General features: G+C 37.2%; 2 protein-coding genes across 2 annotated transcripts in view; both read left to right on the top strand.

The window, feature by feature from the left end:
• The window catches only part of EF1a-F2 (elongation factor 1-alpha F2), a 5,639-nt gene extending 1,494 nt beyond the window's left edge, over nt 1-4,145 (top strand). The window contains exons 2-5 of the mRNA XM_018514307.1: nt 614-789; nt 1,343-1,951; nt 2,208-2,483; nt 2,700-4,145. Coding sequence (XP_018369809.1) covers nt 646-789; nt 1,343-1,951; nt 2,208-2,483; nt 2,700-3,056 — 1,386 coding nt within the window. The 5' untranslated portion in view covers nt 614-645 and the 3' untranslated portion in view covers nt 3,057-4,145. The remainder of the gene's footprint in view (nt 1-613; nt 790-1,342; nt 1,952-2,207; nt 2,484-2,699) is intronic.
• A 1,308-nt stretch (nt 4,146-5,453) lies between these two features.
• On the top strand, nt 5,454-12,407 carry Rich (guanine nucleotide exchange factor subunit Rich). Its single transcript, XM_018515259.1, has 12 exons — nt 5,454-5,608; nt 6,091-6,354; nt 6,502-6,908; nt 6,995-7,619; nt 7,847-8,210; nt 8,301-8,845; nt 8,934-9,423; nt 9,617-9,899; nt 10,076-10,530; nt 10,664-10,823; nt 10,997-11,185; nt 11,442-12,407. The coding sequence occupies exons 1-12, from the start codon at nt 5,474-5,476 to the stop codon at nt 11,770-11,772; spliced, it is 4,248 nt and encodes a 1,415-aa protein (XP_018370761.1). The 5' UTR covers nt 5,454-5,473; the 3' UTR covers nt 11,773-12,407.
• The last annotated feature ends 1,470 nt before the right edge of the window (nt 12,408-13,877 follow it).

Genomic DNA, 13,877 nt, shown 5'->3' with positions numbered 1-13,877 from the left:
CCTGCCATTCTCGAATATTCACGTTCGGCCACGTGGACGGCGGACAAAGACCGCTGCGACGTCTCGAATGCCTCGCGTTTGAGTCTTCCGCGCGCACTAGAGATGCGCCTGGTAAAGCGATTGCACCATTTGACGCAACGCGAGGTCAGCACGAAATTGGGGCGGAGGGAAATCCCAAGGCACGAATTCGCAGGAATTCCTCCCGGAGCTCCGCTCGCTCCAGACATCGTTCGATTCCATATTGCGTGTCGCGATGATCAATTAACTCGCTACAGATAATCGGATAGTCTCCAATGTGAGAATTAAATTGTTGCGAATTAACTCTAACAAAAACACATTTTTGATATGCTAAAGGAACATATGGGCTCATTAGATCCACCCACTAGTTTTCTTATTACTTAGAAAACTTTTAGTTTTTCATTATTATTTTTAGAATTTATCAAGTTTATAATCAAGAAATAAAATTCTGAACATTAAATGATTTCAAATTATTACTATTTAAAAACTGGGACAAGTCTCAAGGATACCAGAACCCATTTGTTCTATTATAATACAATTGAAAGCATGAATTTTACCCAACAATATTTTCTAACTCCTGTATTTTTGTTCTCAGAGTACTAGAAGAACTCTCCTAAAACTACAAAAATGGGCAAGGAGAAGATTCACATTAATATCGTCGTTATTGGACACGTCGATTCCGGCAAGTCGACCACCACTGGTCACTTGATCTACAAATGCGGTGGTATCGACAAGCGTACCATTGAGAAGTTCGAGAAAGAAGCCCAGGAGGTAATGTTCAATAATTTTTAGACAAAACATTCTATAATTGCATAAATATAGTTGTAAGAATTGACCAATTACAATCAAATATGAAAAGGATACTCAGCTGTGGTTGGTCAATTTTTACAAATACAACTATTATACAAGTATAGAACGATTTTAAAAACACGTTTTGTATAACAATAGACTTGTTGTGAAAATGATAATACATTGATCTTAAAAACACGTTTTGTATAACAATGGACTTGTTGTGACAATGATGATACATTTTTCCCTCATTCGCGGTTTTCACGTGAGGATTATCTTTGAGTCCGATGACGGTCGAAAATGTCTGAATGTCATTTCATCAAAGGCTGCGTTCTATTTAGCGCTTGCAATATTCTTAGAATCATTTTTCCTTGTTTATCAAATGTTAAACAAAAACAATTGATGCTCGCAAGCGCAAAATTGCAGCTAAAATTTTTATCAAAATAATGAGATTTGTTAAAACGCATCTAAATAACAATAGAAGGCACTTAAAAGGATCTGATGGAATGAATCTAATCAGGTTATTACTTTTTAGATGGGCAAAGGTTCCTTCAAATATGCTTGGGTACTCGACAAACTTAAAGCCGAACGTGAACGTGGTATCACTATTGACATTGCCTTGTGGAAGTTTGAAACCTCTAAATACTATGTAACGATTATCGACGCTCCTGGACACAGAGATTTTATTAAGAACATGATCACCGGTACCTCGCAGGCTGATTGTGCGGTATTGATCGTCGCTGCTGGTACTGGTGAATTCGAGGCTGGAATTTCAAAGAATGGACAAACTCGCGAGCACGCTCTTCTCGCGTTCACCCTTGGCGTCAAGCAATTGATTGTCGGAGTTAACAAAATGGATTCCACCGAGCCCCCGTATTCCGAGACTCGATTCGAGGAAATTAAGAAGGAAGTATCATCCTATATCAAAAAGATCGGTTACAATCCAGCCGCTGTTGCATTCGTGCCAATCTCCGGCTGGCACGGAGACAATATGTTAGAGGTATCCGCCAAGATGCCCTGGTTTAAGGGATGGGCTGTAGAGCGTAAGGAAGGCAAAGCCGAAGGTAAATGTCTTATCGAAGCTTTGGATGCCATCCTGCCACCCACCAGGCCAACTGACAAGGCCCTTCGTCTTCCCCTTCAGGTAACATCAATATCTTAATCACGCAATTCTTAATCTTAGTGCGAATAATTACATGATGTGATACTTGTGTAATTTTATTCGTTGCACTCGCTTTATTAATCTTTTTGACATTATGATGAAAAATTTATTATCTCATTCGCGGTTTTCACCATAGGATTTTTAATCCGTTGATGGCCAAGATTCGTCTGATTCTTTGAAATATAGAATGCACGATTAACTTTATTGAAGCAGAATAATAATTTTTTTGTGATTGCAGGACGTGTACAAGATTGGTGGTATTGGAACAGTACCAGTCGGTCGTGTTGAGACTGGTGTACTGAAACCTGGTATGGTCGTTACCTTTGCACCCGCTGCATTGGTCACTGAAGTTAAGTCCGTCGAAATGCACCACGAAGCTCTGCAGGAGGCTGTGCCCGGCGACAACGTTGGTTTCAACGTCAAGAACGTGCCTGTTAAAGAATTGCGCCGTGGATACGTCGCTGGAGATTCCAAGAACAACCCGCCCAAGGGTGCTGCTGACTTCACCGCACAGGTAGGCTTATTACACTTAATTGCACTCGTTTTATTAGTCTTTGACACTATGATGAAAAATGAATTATTTCATTCGCGGTTTTCACCAGAAGTTTGCTAATGATGGTTGATTACGTCTGAGTGTCTTAATGTTTAAATATTAAAATTAAATGCTATTAACTTTAAAACAGTAAGATATGATTTCTGAACATATAATTAATATAATTATTTCATACAGGTCATCGTGCTCAATCATCCTGGTCAAATCAGCAACGGATACACACCTGTATTGGATTGCCATACTGCTCACATCGCCTGCAAGTTCGCTGAGATTAAGGAAAAATGCGATCGCCGTACCGGCAAAACCACCGAAGAAAACCCGAAGGCCATCAAGTCCGGTGATGCCGCCATTGTCGTCCTGGTACCCAGCAAGCCCATGTGCGTTGAGGCTTTCCAGGAGTTCCCACCCTTGGGACGTTTCGCTGTTCGTGACATGCGTCAGACAGTAGCTGTTGGCGTCATCAAAGCCGTCACCTTTAAGGATCAGGCGGGCAAAGTCACCAAGGCCGCTGAGAAAGCCCAGAAGAAGAAATAACTATTGTAATAGTTTCCGTGCATACATCGATAGTTTCCGTGCGAATATGCCACCGGGCGAACGACGGCGTACATCAGCCGACGTAACTCATCCTCCTTTGTATGACTCGCGAGAGACGAACTTGGTAACATTGTTTACAACGGAGTTCCTCGTGAGGACTTTATCGCGAGCTACGATCGGAAATGAGAGAACGACGATCCAATCGCGCAGATTGGCTCCTCGTGCATGCAAGATCGCGCTGCCGCACTTCCTCGGCGCGCGGACATTTCGCTTGTCGAAATGGCTCCGTCATTTTTTTCACCGTAAGGAGTTTCGCAGGAAAGAACACGGGATGTTTATCTCTGGCCGATGATATATATTTTCGTCTCGTGGGAGTCCGCAAGGAGGAAGAGCGAACTTCGCGCGAGCTATCGCAAACAACGTACACCTACCAACTACTTGATAACGAACATCAACATAATTTAGCGCGGCTTAATTATATTTTCTAATTACTATACGGAAATAAATTCTGTATATATCCGATATTTCGAGGAGAAACATGTCATTATTACTCTTCGTTGACATTGTTACTTCATTAGTAACTTGTCAAGTTATCATCCTTTTGAACAAAATAATTCCTAATTTTTATCGCTCTCACATCTACGGTAGCTATACAATCTAACCAGATAAAAAATAATATATATCGTTGCGATATCCGTATTATTTTGTCTTCTTGGTAGCTTTTTTATATTAATCGTTCAGATTATTAATTCAAGAAAGTGAGACTGGAGAGAACAACGGTAGTAGACCTTGACAAAGATAGATTTCGTTGGGATATGGGATCTGTTGTTTCCTTTAATCTTTCCATTCAGTTGTAGGTAAGATAAATCCAAATATCCTCAAGGAAGAAAATCTTTTTCTACGAATTATTCCTTTTATCAACTAACGTCTAACAAGAAGTGCATGCGCAAGATGACTTTTACAATAACTCGATACCTTTCATCCCCCCACGATTTTTCTACAAACGACATTGGTTAACGGTTTTCTGTACATACATATAAATACCAGCGATGACGAGTAAGAGCGAAAATAAAGAAGCTGCGGAAACGAGACGTCGGTGATTCACTATCACCAGTACGCAAACCCGACTCCTTGTCTTCCCTTTTAACCTGTCTGGATGCTACATCAGAAATTCCATGAAGACTCGGAAAACGCATAAAATATACGTAAGCGCAATTTAATGGTACGTATGAGACTCGCAGCTCGAGAGAGAATACAGAATTGGATTTTTGAATCGTGGTTTATGCAAATAAAAATTAATGTAATTATTGCAGAACCAATCAGTTTATTTTCTGTTACAATTCTTATGAAAACATTAAATATTATTCCGTATTCATAAAAAAAGCGCGAAGTTTAGCACTGTAGAAATAAACGTTCAGAATTAACAATTAATAATTAGAAAACATTCAATAGCAACATGTATTTTCTACTTACATTTGCAACATTAATTTCTGTTTGTCGAGATTTAGATACTATCCATTATATTCTATTGTCTCTAAATAAATTGCGATTACATATATTTAATGTGTATTAAATGATAGAATATCCCGATAAATGCGAAAAATATCGCCAAATCAATTTCGCTATTTTTTCTTTTTCATTTAATTGAACTATGTATGCTCGATGTATAAATATTCAAATATATAAAATTGCATTAATTATAGGCATGCATTGATATGTTTTATTGGTGTATTAATATTATTAACAAAAGAGAAATAATGAACAATCTTGGAGTTTTAGTTGATGTCGCCTCATTTTATTCTTATTTTTTGTATAGTTTTGAGGATTTTAAATTGCATACAAAGATTGATAAAATCAAGAAACTACAATCGGATAATTTTAGCGCAGTCCAAAATTTATTGTACTTTCAAGAATTTCGTTTGTCGTAAAATATCTCTTGTACGGTGAATTACAAAATTGAGTCGCGTTACGTCAGAATGAATGAGACTGCAAATGCAGCTAGCATCAACAATCGGTCATAATACATGAACATTGAACGCTCATCATAATAAAACCCAGAAGCTCCACTTAACGTGCCGAGGTATTTATGAAAAGTATTATACGGGTCTTTGGGCATTGGCGATAGCGGGGAGAAACGACAAAGAGAGAAAAGATACTGATGGAAGGTACAGGAAGCGCAGCTGCAAAGGATCGACCCGCCGATAACATTGCATCACGTTGCAACGTGCACCTACTTGATCTACTCGAGTCGCCATGCTCCAATTCCAATTGCCACATTTGCCATCGAGCTGATCCGAGTTTCGCTATGTCGAGGTTAGGAACTGTTTACTTGTCAAATCCACGACATCGAGGCGAGACGTAGGCGAAATATGAGGGAAATCTGGTGATGAGTGACGGGACGCTCTTTCGCAGAAAACATGTTTTTCCCCGTAGGATGGCCGCGGGTTCTCAACACCTGCGAGCAGGGCAAAATAAACGCGGTGGTGTGCAACAGAGATAAAATTATGTTCGCCGTTCTCACCGCGGACTCTCTTGTCATCTGGTACTGCAAGGCACGTAATTTAGGCCAAGAATCTGCTTTTTCATACGATACAGAAGCTTGCACGGCTTACATCAATATTGCTGCAACATTGCTAAAATGATTTGTGCTGTACAAATTTTAGCCAAGTCATGGATTTAAATCTCCTAGGATACTAACACAGTCATAATAAAATCTGTCTAATAAATAAAACGTTATAGTATATACATAGATTTCATTAAGACTGTATTTTACAGCAAGAAACAGATGAGCACAGTGAAGCACAATATGCCTGTTGTTTGTTAATGTAAGGATAAAAATGTAAAGATAATGCAAAGATAAAATGTTTCACTATGTTATACTGTGTCATCTGTTTCTTGGAAAACATTCTATATATTTACCTCATATCTTTTATGATTAAATCTATTGCATATGTTAAACTGTATACATTCTCTTGTAATTTCTTTGGATGTTTCTGTATTTAATAATTTTTAAAATACAATTTATATATTGCAGCCCTGCGTACCAATTGTATTTAGCAGACGGTCTGCGAATTCTTTGTGGCAACATGGTGAGAACGCTTTGGTGCAATGGAGACCAGACTCGAGTATGCTGGTTATCGCGACGTCAGACAGCTATCTATTGTTTTACAAACTTGCAGACAACAGTGCAGAGGGCCGGGGACTTTACGAACAACGAGATTCACCAGTTACTAGTTTGAAACGGGATAGTGCGGAATTATTTATCAAAGAAGTCATTCCATCCCTCGTCTTGAGTTTCGTAAGTTTTATAATAATTCCTCATTGTAGAGCGTGATGTGAAAAATTTAAAATAAAAATAAATTGTGAATTATTTATTAATTGATTAAATCATTAGGTTCATCGGGACTGACTACAGTGATTTAATTTTCTCTTGTTTATTTTGTAGGAAAAGTCAGCTTGGATCGACGGTGGGATCAGTTCGTTAGTTTGCATACGAGATGAGCTTATGGTAGCGACCAAAACTAGCCACGTGGTACGCCATAAATGGGACGGCACCATGAATCGCGACTATTCTTTAGATTTGAGACGTATACCATTCAGTATTGATCAGCAAATTTCCACAGTGGCTGTACCACTTACAGAGAATAACATTTATGTTACTGATATTGAATATTCACCTCTCGTTGGAGGCTTTGCTATCGTGTTAAATAATGGCAAAGCTGCATTTCTCACTGCTCAATCTTTGAAATTTGATCCTAATCAAGTACAAGGAATCTGGGCTCAAGATGTAGACGATGCTACTTGCGCTGCTGTTAATCATAAATATCGACTAATTGCCATTGGTAGACAAAAGTAAGTTAATTTCATAATGCTGTTCTTGAATTTGTAATATTCTCTCTAATTAGTTAGCTTTTAACTACAAATATTTTAATTTGCAGTTCCGAAGGTGTTGTATATTATGTTGACGAGACAACTGGTGGTTTAGAGATGTCGCATACCTTGAGTCTATCTTCCAAAGATTATCCAGGTCGACCGGGTAGCGTCAAGTGTCTCAGATGGACACCCGACAGTTGTGCAATTGCTCTCGCTTGGGAAGGCGGCGGTTTAGCACTGTGGAGTACCTTTGGTGCTCTGTTGCTCTGTAGCTTGAAATGGGACTACGGCCTACGCGTAGATCTGACACATGATAATCCTTTGCATATCCATACGATGGAATGGTCTGCAGAGGGCTATCAGCTATGGATGCTGCGAGAATCTCCAGGATCTTTAGTGAACGAAAACGGCAATAAAACCACCAAATTAAGTCGCTCTCTTATTCAATTGGATTTCGCTAAAAGTCCTCTGACTATCAACCCATGCATGGGCCATCACGGACATCTGTATCTTCAAGGCGAGGACAGACTATACTTAAATTTAGGAGCTGGATTATCTTCGACCGCTTCGGGTTTTCATCTTGCTGCTGAAATGCCCAACGACAGTATGCTTCAGACACTTGCCGGCTGCAAACAATGGCTCGTTGTGCCTATTCCGACTGCATACAGCGGTTCCAATTGGCCAATTCGGGTAAATATAATATTTATAAGTATAATAATATAATAATATTAAAATATATTTGAAGAAAACATACTGTAAACCAACAATTTCCATATTATTTAACTTTATTATTTTATATGATGTGTAGTATTATAAATAATTTTGTTAGCTACATAACATTAATGAAAAAGATTTTAAAGGGCTTTTTTTATTACCATGTGTCAATTCACATACGTATATTTATGTTATATTTACAGTATACTGCAATAGACAGCGAAGGTTTGAGCCTTGCAGTAGCCGGTCGAACAGGATTAGCACATTATTCCTTACCTTCAAGAAAATGGAAGTTATTTGGTAACGAGAGTCAAGAGCGGGACTTTATAGTAACTGGAGGATTGCTATGGCATAAAGGATATCTCATAGCTAGCAGTTATTCTATATTAGACGATAAAGACGAGATTAGAATTTACCCACGCGATACTCGACTTGATAATAATTATGTCAAAAGTGTCAGGATGCCCTCGCAGGTGCTATTACTGAATACGACGAAAGATAGACTTTTAACTTTCTGTGCCAATGCTCAAATTATTATCTATGATATGGTGTTGCAAAATGGCGTGGGTAAGTATAAGGTTGCTTCTTCATTTAAAACTGATTTTGAAAAGTTTCGATCAATCTTCATTCAATGAAATGGTTGTGTTATTATTTTAGAAGCCGGTGGTATCGAGTTAACGAGGATACAAACAGTGGACATTAGTGGACTGTGCGTACATCCCGCTTGCGTAGTTAGTGCCACTTTGACTTCGATTCGCGCAGAAACTGCTGGCAGTCATCCTCATCCTGAGAGTCTCCTGTTAAATGTCTCCGGACGTCTTCTCATGGTTCAACGTGAACATTCTACCGACAATTCGGAGACTCTCTTCACATGCGGCGCACCAACAGTATTAGCGTCCTACGTCGAGAACGTTTGGGTTCCATCACGTTCAAGAAGGGATAAGCCGCATTTAACCGAGGCTCTGTGGCTGTTCTGTGGGGCTCACGGCATGCGAGTTTGGTTGCCTCTATTCCGTAATCATCAGGAGAAAGCGCATGCTTTTATGAGCAAGCGGATCATGCTACCATTTCACTTGCGCATTTACCCATTGGCGATACTCTTCGAAGACGCGATTCTACTGGGGGCCGAAAACGATACTGTGTTATTCACGTCGGACACTAATTCGCCTTTTTCACTGCCCTTCAATTTATTGGAGCTTACGGTATTAATTTAATTTTCTTTTAATATAAAATTAAAAAAATTAATTTTTATCTCTAGTTACTTAAATGTATAATGGCTTTATATTTCAGAGTCAAGTGTATTTACATCAGATTCTACGTCAACTGATACATCGGAACTTGGGCTATCACGCGTGGGAAATAGCGCGTTCGTGTTCCGCGTTGCCATATTTCCCGCATTCGTTGGAATTGTTGCTTCACGAGGTCCTCGAGGAGGAAGCGACGAGCAAGGACCCTATTCCAGATGCTCAGTTACCGTCTGTCGTGGAATTCATCCGCGAGTTCCCTGGTGTTTGGGCCAGAGCCGTCGTGCAATGCGCTCGCAAGACCGAAATCGCACTTTGGCCGTATCTGTTCTCCGTAGCCGGTCCACCGAAGAAGCTACTGCAAGATTGTTTACAACGTCAGCAGCTCGATACCGCCGCTAGTTATTTAATTATTCTACAAAATTTAGAGCCATCCTCCGTCAGCAGGCAGCACGCCACGTTACTATTAGATGCTGCACTAGAACAAGGCAGATGGGAACTATCAAGGGATCTTGTGAGATTCCTTAGAGCAATCGGTAAATAAAATCTTATAAATTTTTATAAATATAATTAACTCAGATCATTTTGAGTAATGTTAACTTTTTAAGTAACGGTAACGAGTTAGTTTTAAAAAAATCATTAATTAGTATTTTTTATTTTCTATTAGGTTAACGTTGTCTTGAAATTCAGATTAGAAAATTAACATTACATTTTTTTATATAAATTTAGATCCAAATGACGTGGAGTCACCACGTACATCGTGGAGTGGTAGTGCAAAACTGGTAGGCCCTCCCCAGACACCTCCTCTTTCTCCGCATGAAGACGATCTGGCTTTAGTCTTGGGTACTATGCAAGTTTCGAGAAGTCGCAGTTATAGTACCACAGTTACGCCTAAAGTGCAATCCGAGAAAGACGTCGCGCCGTCTTCTATGCTAGAGAAAACCCGTAACGTTGTTATGAGACGAAAGAAATCAGTTCCAACAGCAAAATCTAGCGAGAAAACTGAAAATAAGTGAGTATCCCATTTTTTTTTCTTTTTTTTGTATTTCAAAATAAACAGTGTATAAAGTTATGTGAATATTTAATATTTGAAACATTTATAAAATTTAGTTTATGTAATATAAATTCTCATTTCTTTCACAAATATTTTCTTTTGTTGTTGAACTAATCAAATTTATAATTTTCTAGGGAAGGATCGGCAGAAGAGTTCTTCATTGATGTGATCTTGCAACGTCATGCCCGACGGCTACTGTCAGCTCGCCGTTTGATCGATTTGGGTAGATTCGCGGCACGTCTTGACTTCCATTTAGTGACGTGGTTTGCTCGAGAGCGTGATAGAGCAGCAAAAATCGATGATTATGTAGGTACGTTAAAAGCAGTCCACGAAGACTTTGCATTTCCATACCCGACGCTTTCGTTGCCAACGCTGCAGAGATTTCGGAGATCTAGCCTCACTTCTTTACACTCCATAATATCCGATGACGAAACCTTATCTCCGAACTTGATCGTCGACGTACCTGACAGTGGATATACTAGTCTTCCAAGTGGTAGGCCACCGTATACAACATTGGTCTCACCCGTTGCTAGCTTAGAAACGCAATTTCCAACCGCAGAAGCCAAATTAACGCCGAATCTGATAAATGGTACGTAATATTCTTTATTTGAAGTACTTCAAATTTCTGTTCATATAAAATTGTTTTTTAAAAAGATGCATATTGTAAATAACGGAAGATTATTGTATACTAATAATTTTTTGCATTTGATTTATAATTTCAGATGCCAATAGTGTTCTTAGTGATACTAGTACTATCTGGAGAGACGATGCAGAATCTATGGTTGGCTCTGTATGCTGGGTCTCACCGGAGTCAGTGGGACCTACAGAAATCAATCCAGCCTCAACTTCCGCACCAATCGGTCGAGCGGAAGTACAGCTCAGGTACGAATATTTTTTAACATTAAGAACTATAATTATCATCTCATTTGAGCTCTCTTACTTATTTGACTTATTTATGATACATAAGTTAAATTGTCTTGTTTAACTTATTGTTATTAAAAAATTATTATTTTATGTCTTATATATTTTTATTGACTATTTTTACATTTTTACAGGTATTTACTACAGTTGTTTCTTGAAGGCAGTTGTCTAGGATGGGCTGCGGTTGTAGCTACCGTTCTTCGAGATGCAGCAGCCATGGCTAGAACTGTCAGAACGGCACATGCACCAATGCAAACTTTCGATTCTATAATTAATCTAAGAGATGGATTGCTTACTTTAACCAAATGGTCTCATTCGGAATGGTATGTGTATATTATCACATATATGTGTCTTCACAATGTGTGTAAATTACAATTTTTTTTTAATGTTGAAAATTAAAACTAACTATTTGCTTTAGTAAGCTCGAAGTTTATTTATTTTTTGCGAAGATATTTTTTCATCTAAATAAGTGACTTATAAAGTTTAAATTTTAAATGCTGTATTTATTTAATCTTACTGTTAAATTTATTACAATTTAATTATAAATATTGATTCTGATTTTTAATATTCTGATTTCAGTTTAGGATACCGTCCTTTTATGTCAAACATCCAAAGTCAGATATTGTTGTTGAATCGACTGATAATAATCAAGCAACAACAGGAACAAGAACAAATACCAGAAAGTCCTTCTCCAAGTCCAGCTCCATCCGCTAGCAGCAACCAGCGCGGTACTCTCTCCCGTTCGAGACACTCTTCGATCAGTCATGCTTCCAATACAGCTCCGCTCGAAGAGGAACGCTCGCATGAATCACTCTTGACCGTCGAGGAGTCAGTATTTCATGGAAGTTATAATAATAATCTCAACGTCACGGAGGATACATCGCCGCAGAGCGCTTGCACAATCTCTTAAAAGTGCTTCATGAAACTCCGAAATAAGGCTGTCCACTTCACTATGTATTTTACATACCAAATGGATTGTTTTCAAATTATTTAAGACCAAGTTTTAGAAAAAGATATTACTAGATTATGTTTTTCATGCAAGGATTTCATATGTACTAGATAATTATTTCATAGGGATTGAATTTTATTTTGAGGCCATTGATTAAGGCCTTGATTATCTATTAAGAATAATTTTTGTAATGCGATAGAATTTTGTAAAATTGATATCAACATTCTCGTTCTAATGCAGGTTCCAAAAATCCTTATAATTCGGAGTAATCCTGGAAATTTGTACATAACGTTTTGGAACATCTTTTTAGTAACTTTACATTGAAGATTTTGAATTGTACAGGGTGAAACATGTAAAGGTGAATGTGTACATAAGCACTTATGATGTTATTATTAAGACACACACTGCGTTGCGAGGAATAAAACTCGGACGCGATGTATGAAGTCGCCAAAGCCAATGACAGTTCTTAAATGATTTTACCGCTGTGCATAAAAGCACTTGCATAATGCTCATTTGTTAATTATGAGCAATAGGGAATAGCAATATAATGAAGTTAATGAATGAACATGGCGATTTAAAGATTAAATCAAAATCATGGTGCGTCATAAGGTCTGATATTATATAATGATAATTATATAATACGCAAAATAATGAAAATTATTAATAAGCTATTTATACATATATATTGTAACATAGATGATCATATAAGTACATGTTATATTTTCACATAAACTTTTCGTGTTTATTTTATATATATATAATATATTACATATATATTAGGAAATTTATGTTCGTTAATAGCTTATAATGAATACATAAAATCAGAGAAATAGATAAAAGTTAAAAAAATATTAGTTTACAAAATAATTCTTAATTATATGTAATACTGTTCATGAGGTGTGTGAATTAAGAAAGAGATTTAAGAAACATAAAATAACATATAATTAAGAATTACTTTGTGCAAGATTTGAGAGCAGTAGCACTATTTTTTCAAAACTTATCCGGAATAATTTAAATTTGTATGATTTTTCTGCTAATTTTTAATTATTTTTTTCGGAGTCAATCATAATTTTCAAGGAAGATGAAACGATATATTTTAATAATCTTGATCAGAGAATTTCGAATTTTTATAAGCATTGAATTAAAAATGAATTAATGATATTCACTGATGCGACTACTTTTTTGCTAATCTGCAAAAATATATTTTTTTATATCATTTGTCGGTTGATTAATTCATGATTAATTCCGTTAGACAAACAATGAGTATCAGCATCTAAGATAGCTAATACGATTGAATCTAAATATTCAAATGTACTTCCTATCACCGTGTTAATCTTGTTTTACATTCCGATATGTTTTTACACAGAACTTTTACCTCGCAGGTGTTCCATGTATCCATTACATATTTCCTCTATTCACTGTCCTCTAAAAGCAACTCTTACTTAGCGCATAAGGAAAGTCCTGTGACACATAAATAAGGAAAAATTACGCATATTGCATGCGTAATTGATAGCGTTCTACATTAAACTATTATTTCCCAACCTGAGACTTACGAAATAGATTCACGAAGTTATATCTCTTTTACAAGACGGATTAATGTCAATCGTATTCGTAACTGCACGGACGCGTCACGGAAAAATATTGTTTCGTGAGGAGGAAAAAGGAGAAACATAAATTCGTGCCAGAAGATATAAATGCCAACACTTTCGCGAAATTCTCGTAGCTGTTCGCATAGATCAAGCACGTGTGAAACGACACGAGTTTGATCCCATTACAAATATTCAATTTTTTTTTTGCGCAATTGATTTCCAGCGCTGACTTCTAATGCTCATTGTTTTTTGTACATTTTTATGATTTGATTAACAAATATTCGAGTAAATATTTTAAAGAATCATACTGAGTAATTCAGATTGAAAAGAATTAAAGGAGGTGTAAAAATTAAAAAAGAATTAAAGGAGGTGACAACAACGCAAACGTATAATGAAGAAAATTTGATTGATAATCTGTTTTTAGTTCATCTTTTTATAACAAATGTATGTGCAGTCGTATACTTGTAATTGTATACA

The sequence above is a fragment of the Trachymyrmex cornetzi genome, unplaced genomic scaffold, assembly GCF_001594075.2.
Source record: "Trachymyrmex cornetzi isolate Tcor2-1 unplaced genomic scaffold, Tcor1.1 scaffold117, whole genome shotgun sequence".
Classification (NCBI taxonomy): Eukaryota; Metazoa; Arthropoda; class Insecta; order Hymenoptera; family Formicidae; genus Trachymyrmex; species Trachymyrmex cornetzi.
Note: the sequence above shows the minus strand (reverse complement) of the source record. Positions and strands in the feature narration are given on the sequence as shown.

What these genes read in the sequence shown, in the direction of transcription:
- Rich (XM_018515259.1), top strand. Translation starts at nt 5,474, where the DNA reads ATGTTTTTCCCCGTAGGATGGCCGCGGGTTCTCAACACCTGCGAGCAG. An exon ending in GAGATTCCTTAGAGCAATCG is followed by an intron (nt 9,424 to 9,616) that starts GTAAATAAAATC and finishes ATATAAATTTAG; the next exon opens with ATCCAAATGACGTGGAGTCA. An exon ending in AACGCCGAATCTGATAAATG is followed by an intron (nt 10,531 to 10,663) that starts GTACGTAATATT and finishes TTATAATTTCAG; the next exon opens with ATGCCAATAGTGTTCTTAGT.